Genomic DNA, 7,500 nt, shown 5'->3' with positions numbered 1-7,500 from the left:
ATGGTTGCTGATGTAGATGGTTGCTGATATAGATGGTTTTTGATGTAGATGGTTGCTGATGTAGATGGTTGCTGATGTAGATGGTTGCGATGGTTGCTGATGTAGATGGTTGCTGATGTAGATGGTTGCTGATGTAGATGGTTGCTGATGTAGATGGTTGCGATGGTTGCTGATGTAGATGGTTGCTGATGTAGATGGTTGCTGATGTAGATGGTTGCGATGGTTGCTGATGTAGATGGTTGCTGATGTAGATGGTTGCTGATGTAGATGGTATCTGATGTAGTCGTAGAAAAACCACGTGAGCACAGATAAACGACATGTCAAGCGTGAGTCCACTTCTCCCCAGGGGATTTGGTGGGAACATCAGCAGATGTGTCCCCGAACGTCCTAGAGACCGCGTCGTGTGTGGTCAGCAGTCAGCTCGAGGTTACCATGAAGCGGTACAAAGCCTTCACGTTCCTGAGGGTCACTTTTGGAGAAGCAGGTAACCCCCCCCCCCCCCTTCTTCATTTTTGTCTTACTTTTTTTTTTATTTAAAGATGTGCCCGTGTGTACTTATCATAGAACTAATGAGTTTTTGACAAACTAAATGATATTTGGGGCTCCCGAGTTTTAACTTGTGGATTATAAATCCGTGTCTTACTCTATGAAGCTGTGAAGATGGGTTGACACGTATGGCATTTTAATCAGGTACCACAGAACAGTGGCGACACTTATATTAGCTTAGCCTGGTTTGAGGGACGGAATACGGTAGGGTAGGACAGTAGAATTAAGACCGATTAGGGTGAAGTAGGACCCAGTTCATGACCCATATCCTTCAGTTACACCTGGCTAAATCTCCCGTTGCCTGACTAAATCTCGCGTTGCCTGACTAAATCTCCCGTTGCCTGACTAAATCTCGCGTTGCCTGACTAAATCTAGCGTTGCCTGACTAAATCTCGCGTTGTCTGACTAAATCTCGCGTTGCCTGACTAAATCTCGCGTTGCCTGACTAAATCTCGCGTTGTCTGACTAAATCTCGCGTTGCCTGACTAAATCTCGCGTTGTCTGACTAAATCTCGCGTTGCCTGACTAAATCTCGCGTTGCCTGACTAAATCTAGCGTTGCCTGACTAAATCTCGCGTTGTCTGACTAAATCTCGCGTTGCCTGACTAAATCTCGCATTGTCTGACTAAATCTCGCGTTGCCTGACTAATTCTCCCGTTGCCTGACTAAATCTCGCGTTGCCTGACTAAATCTCGCATTGTCTGACTAAATCTCGCGTTGCCTGACTAAATCTCGCGTTGCCTGACTAATTCTCCCGTTGCCGTGTCCCCAGCTACTGCCAGCCTACCTGCGGTGCTGCAGATATCGTCAGAGACCCCCAGCAACTGGACCTGCCCCAACCTGGAGGTTCTAAAAATAGACCACTTTCAACTGGACTTCAGGTGTCCTTCGTTCAACTCGCTCTTCGGGCGACTCACCTTGATATTTAAACAACCTGTCTCTATCTGTGGCATTAATGTCAGTGGAGGTAGGTCATTAGGTCACTTTGTAGGTCAGTAGGTCATTTTGTAGGTCAGTAGGTCACTTTGTAGGGCGTTACGTCAATATGTCGTTAGGTTTCCATTTATTACTTGGCCTATTCCTGGTTTCTGAATCGTCGATACGTTAAGTAGGGTAGCTAAGGCATTACTAATGTTTTAGTTGGCACAAAAGCCAACGCAGGCGCATTTTTAGCATGCAAGACCGCTCTTTGAACAAATACACTCCTTGACGCCGAAAAGCATTCTCTTAGCTAAAAACTGTATTGCAAGTGGTTAAAATGTAAATTGATTTAACTTAATACAAAATTATACATATAATATATACCTTTAGAATGGTAAGTTGTGTCCTCATAGTCATTAGTATTTTCTTGTACAAACCTCAATAAGGGGAGGGGGGGGGGGGGGAGGGAATAATTGTCGTGGGGTTTCACGTCGTGGGGGGTGAGAATGTTTGAGGGTTTTATTGGGTTTGGGGTAGGGGGGGGGGGGGGGAAATTATGTCCGTGCGGTTATTATTCGGGTGCCAAAATAAACTGTATCAATTTTCCTGTTTAGAAACCAACGCACGTCAAGATTAATTCACTTTTTACTTTCTCATATATACGAAGTATAGAGAAAGTCTTGTAATCGTGCAAAAAAAAAAATCGACATTTTTACAAATCTCGACGTTTTACACTTCACTGATGCGGAAAAACATAATTTTGCAATCTTGTCCGTATGACTGTGTGTTTGTGTGTGTGTGTGTCTGTGTGTTAAACACGATAACTTGAGTACCGTTACAGCTAGGTTGATGAAATTTCCTATATAGGTATTTTATCAAAATTATAGATCCGTATCAACTTTTGAGCGCTTTCCGATAACCGGAAGTGGTACTTTTTTTTTACTTTGAATTTTTTTAAAGACTATAACTTGAGTACTATTTCAGAGAGAGATATAAAATTTCACATGTAAGTAAATTATCTAATTCTCTACCTTCTTTAAAATTTTGAGTAATTTCCGTTGACCGGAAGTAGTAATTTACGCTATTTCCAATTTCTCAAAAAACGCATGTAAATTTATAGGACTAATAATAATGCGCGCTATTATGCACATCTTTTTTTGGCGTTCACTTGGTGTGCAATTTTAAAAAGTTTAAGTATTTAAAATGGATTAAAAATCATGTCTTTATCCCGATTTGCCATCCACTGTTGTTTCATTTAAGAATATTCGAGAAAGTTTAGGAGAGATCATTCCCGGTTTATTTTAATTAAATAAATAACACACAATAAATTTAAGCGAGGTAACCATTCTTTCTCTGTATAGTAAAGCAATTTCATTGTTGCTTCCCTTTGACCGTAAATTTTCCGAATTGTTTTTTATAAAATTTAAAGTTGAATTATCACCACTCAGAATTAGATTTTTAATTTTATACCCTGTTGAAAAAAAATGAAAAAAAAAACAAACATCGTAAATGTAAAATTTGCCGAAAATATAAAGATTAGGTTTAATTTCTTGAATTAATGTTTTACTTCTGTAAACATAACTCAATGTATGTAAGAGAGGTAAATGTGTCCAATCTATTCAATACCTCAATTTCATGGTTGTTTCCCTTAGACCGTAGTTCTCTTTTTTTTCCTTTTTTTTATGGAAACTTAAATGCAACAATCACTGTGCGTGAATTCTGTATTTATATTTTAAAGTTGTTGAGAAATTAGCTTAATTTGAATATGCGATGTGCATTCAAGTTTAATTTCTCGAATAAAACGTATATTTAAATAAATATGATTAAAATATATATAAAAATATATATAAGCGAGGTAACCCATCCATACCTACGAGGTAAATTAATGTCATTGTTCTTTCCCTTTGACCGTGAATTTTTCCGAAAATGTTTTTAATTTAATTTTTTTTAAATTTTTTTTACTTTTTGAAACTCTAAGTTGGATCATCACAGCTTCGAAATTACATATTCAGTTTTGTACTTGTTTTATAAAAATATGGAATTGAAATCTCGAATGCACATATGTGCCGAAAATTAAGCTTGAGTTTAGATTCTTGAACTAAATTTTTCTACTATAAATCTGTCATTTAAGGGAGGTAAAGTTAGCCAAACTATGCAATACACGTATTTCATGGTTTTTCCCCTTTGACCGTAAATTACCTTTTTATTCACACATTATTTAATGAATTTTAATCGGCACAATCAGTACCGAGAGACTGAACTAGTTTGAAAGGATGTGGTTAAAATATAAAATATATCGAAACTTTTCTTCTTTTAACCTAACTCAATTTATCTAAGCAAAGTAATCTCGGCTAAACTATGCAATGAATTAATTTTATGGGTGTTCCCCTTTGACTGTCAATGTTTCTTTTTTTTTTTTAATTAAATTTTAAGTAGGAAAATCACTCACTATTAATTAATAATGTAATTAATTTTGAAGGCTCCTAAGATAATATGTAATTATCAAAATTTGATTATTTGATTATAATTGATATGGCGTAAATATTAAGTTTGTATTTAATTTCTTGAATTAATCTTGTATGTATGTATAAATGAATGTACCGCTATATATTCAGACGAGAGAGACTTGGCTAAGCTTTGAAGCTGACCAATTTCATGGTTGTTTTTTTTTTACTAGAACTTTTCCGAAATTTTTGTTTCTTAAGTCGAAAGAAAAAAGAAAAAAAACTAGGTCATTTAAATGTAAGTGCTCGATTCCCTCTACCACCTAACTAAAAAGTTCCTCCAGTTATCGATCTAACTAAAAAGTTCCTCCAGTTATCGATCTAACTAAAAAGTTCCTCCAGTTATCGATCTAACTAAAAAGTTCCTCCAGTTATCGATCTAAATAAAAAGTTCCTCAAGTTATCGATATTTGAAAAACCAGAAATAGAGTACCACTTTTGGATAGCGATGGACATTAAAAAAAAAAAATAATCCACTAGCAAGCTCTTGTGCATAGATGATTTTCTTAAAATATATAATGCACCACTATGTAAATAACCCATATGTAGAATAACCGTACAATTATCACATAAGATAATGATCATGATATATCCCGACATATAATGACTATGATATATCCCGACATATAATGACCATGATATATCCCGACATATAAGGACCATCATATATCCCGACATATAATGAACATGATATATCCCGACATATAATGACTTTGATAAATCCCGACATATAATGACCATGATATATTCCATCATAAAATGACTTTGGTAAATCCCGTCACCCTTTGACCCTGTCCCACCCATTGACACCCACTGACACCCATTGACACCCACTGACACCCACTGACACCCACTGACACCCACTGACACCCATTGACACCCATTGACACCCATTGACACACATTGACACCCACTGACACCCACTGACACCCATTGACCCATTGACACCCACTGACACCCATTGACACCCATTGACACCCACTGACACCCACTGACACCCACTGACACCCATTGACACCCATTGACACCCATTGACACACATTGACACCCACTGACACCCACTGACACCCATTGACCCATTGACACCCACTGACACCCATTGACACCCATTGACACCCACTGACACCCATTGACCCATTGACACATTGACACCCACTGACACCCATTGACACCCATTGACACCCATTGACACCCATTGACACCCATTGACACCAACTGACACCCATTGACCCATTGACACCCACTGACACCCACTGACACTCATTGACACCCATTGACACACATTGACACCCATTGACACACATTGACACCCACTGACACCCATTGACACCCACTGACACCCATTGACACATTGACACCCACTGACACCCACTGACACCCATTGACACCCACTGACACCCACTGACACCCATTGACACCCACTGACACCCATTGACACCCATTGACACCCATTGACACATTGACACCCATTGACACCCACTGACACCCATTGACACCCACTGACACCCACTGACACCCATTGACACCCACTGACACCCATTGACACCCATTGACACCCATTGACACATTGACACCCATTGACACCCACTGACACCCATTGACACATTGACACCCACTGACACCCACTGACACCCATTGACACACATTGACACCCATTGACACACATTGACACCCATTGACACCCATTGACACCCACTGACACCCACTGACACCCACTGACACCCACTGACACCCATTGACACACATAGACACCCACTGACACCCATTGACACCCATTGACACACATTGACACCCACTGACACCCACTGACACCCATTGACACATTGACACCCACTGACACCCATTGACACACATTGACACCCATTGACACCCACTGACACCCATTGACACCCACTGACACCCATTGACACCCATTGACACATTGACACCCATTGACACCCATTGACACCCATTGACACCCATTGACACTCATTGACACCCGACCCCCAGGACGTCCGATGTTCGGGGTTAGAGGTCTGGAACTTCTGCACGGCAGGACGGTCTACGGCACCGCCCTGTCCACGGACCCACAGAAGATCAACCAGCGGTTCTGCAACGTCAGGCGACCAAATGAGGACATCACCTGGAGAATGGCCTTCACCGTTCCGGTCAAAGTTCAAGAGATTAAATTATTTTTTAACGGTGAGCCTCTACCGCATACAATGCAGATACTATTTTTTTTTTCATTTTTATTTAATTTAATAGGGTTGATCAACTAGGTTTAGAGACTTATTTTATTAAAAAATATTAATAAAAGCTTTTTTTTTTTTTTTACAAAAGTTTGGATTTTTTTTTAATTTGTAGTATGCGTTATTTTTTGTAACAGCTCTTTTTTTAATTATTGAGAAGTGATTAGAATTTAAATATATTTTAAAATCTATAAATCTTTTAATCTTTTAATTTAATTTAAAGAACTAAGCTAATTAGAATTTTACAATTGATATTCTTGCATTGTCACTGGAGACAAAAATGGATGGTAGTTTGATCCAGCCCGCCCCTCTCCACAGTAATATGGACGTAATTTAAAAAAACAAACTCAACATCATACTTGAAACCCCCCCCCCCCCTAATTTGGAAACCTCACGCATGAAATTCCATTCATTAAACAACACCTAAAATATTTTAATTTGGAAACCTCTAATACGACATAAAATCTTTCTAATATGTAGACCTCTAATGTGTAGACCTCTAATGTGTAGACCTCTAATGTGTAGACCTCTAATGTGTAGACCTAATGTGTAGACCTCTAATGTGTAGACCTCTAATGTGTAGACCTCTAATGTGTAGACCTCTAATGTGTAGACCTCTAATGTGTAGACCTCTAATGTGTAGACCTCTAATGTGTAGACCTCTAATGTGTAGACCTCTAATGTGTAGACCTCTAATGTGTAGACCTCTAATGTGTAGACCTCTAATGTGTAGACCTCTAATGTGTAGACCTCTAATGTGTAGACCTAATGTGTAGACCTCTAATGTGTAGACCTCTAATGTGTAGACCTCTAATGTGTAGACCTCTAATGTGTAGACCTCTAATGTGTAGACCTAATGTGTAGACCTAATGTGTAGACCTCTAATGTGTAGACCTCTAATGTGTAGACCTAATGTGTAGACCTAATGTGTAGACCTCTAATGTGTAGACCTCTAATGTGTAGACCTCTAATGTGTAGACCTCTAATGTGTAGACCTCTAATGTGTAGACCGCTAATGTGTAGACCTCTAATGTGTAGACCTCTAATGTGTAGACCTCTAATGTGTAGGCCTCTAATGTGTAGACCTCTAATGTGTAGACCTCTAATGTGTAGACCTCTAATGTGTAGACCTCTAATGTGTAGACCTCTAATGTGTAGACCTCTAATGTGTAGACATCTAATGTGTAGACCTCTAATGTGTAGACCTAATGTGTAGACCTCTAATGTGTAGACCTCTAATGTGTAGACCTCTAATGTGTAGACCTCTAATGTGTAGACCTCTAATGTGTAGACCTCTAATG

The 7,500-nt window shown here is 39.0% G+C and overlaps 1 protein-coding gene across 1 annotated transcript in view; it reads left to right on the top strand.

Annotated features, from left to right (window-relative positions):
• LOC131953816 (uncharacterized) overlaps positions 1 to 7,500 on the top strand; it is an 18,026-nt gene that overhangs the window by 5,691 nt on the left and 4,835 nt on the right. The window contains exons 4-6 of the mRNA XM_059317190.1: positions 347 to 484; positions 1,319 to 1,513; positions 5,961 to 6,152. Of these exons, the coding sequence (XP_059173173.1) occupies positions 347 to 484; positions 1,319 to 1,513; positions 5,961 to 6,152 (525 nt within the window). The remainder of the gene's footprint in view (positions 1 to 346; positions 485 to 1,318; positions 1,514 to 5,960; positions 6,153 to 7,500) is intronic.

The sequence above is a fragment of the Physella acuta genome, unplaced genomic scaffold (assembly GCF_028476545.2).
Source record: "Physella acuta isolate Inbredline_101_S28 unplaced genomic scaffold, ASM2847654v3 ptg000956l, whole genome shotgun sequence".
In the NCBI taxonomy this organism is placed as follows: Eukaryota; Metazoa; Mollusca; class Gastropoda; family Physidae; genus Physella; species Physella acuta.
The sequence above is the reverse complement of the archived record's forward strand: the minus strand, read 5'-3'. Positions and strand labels throughout refer to the sequence as shown.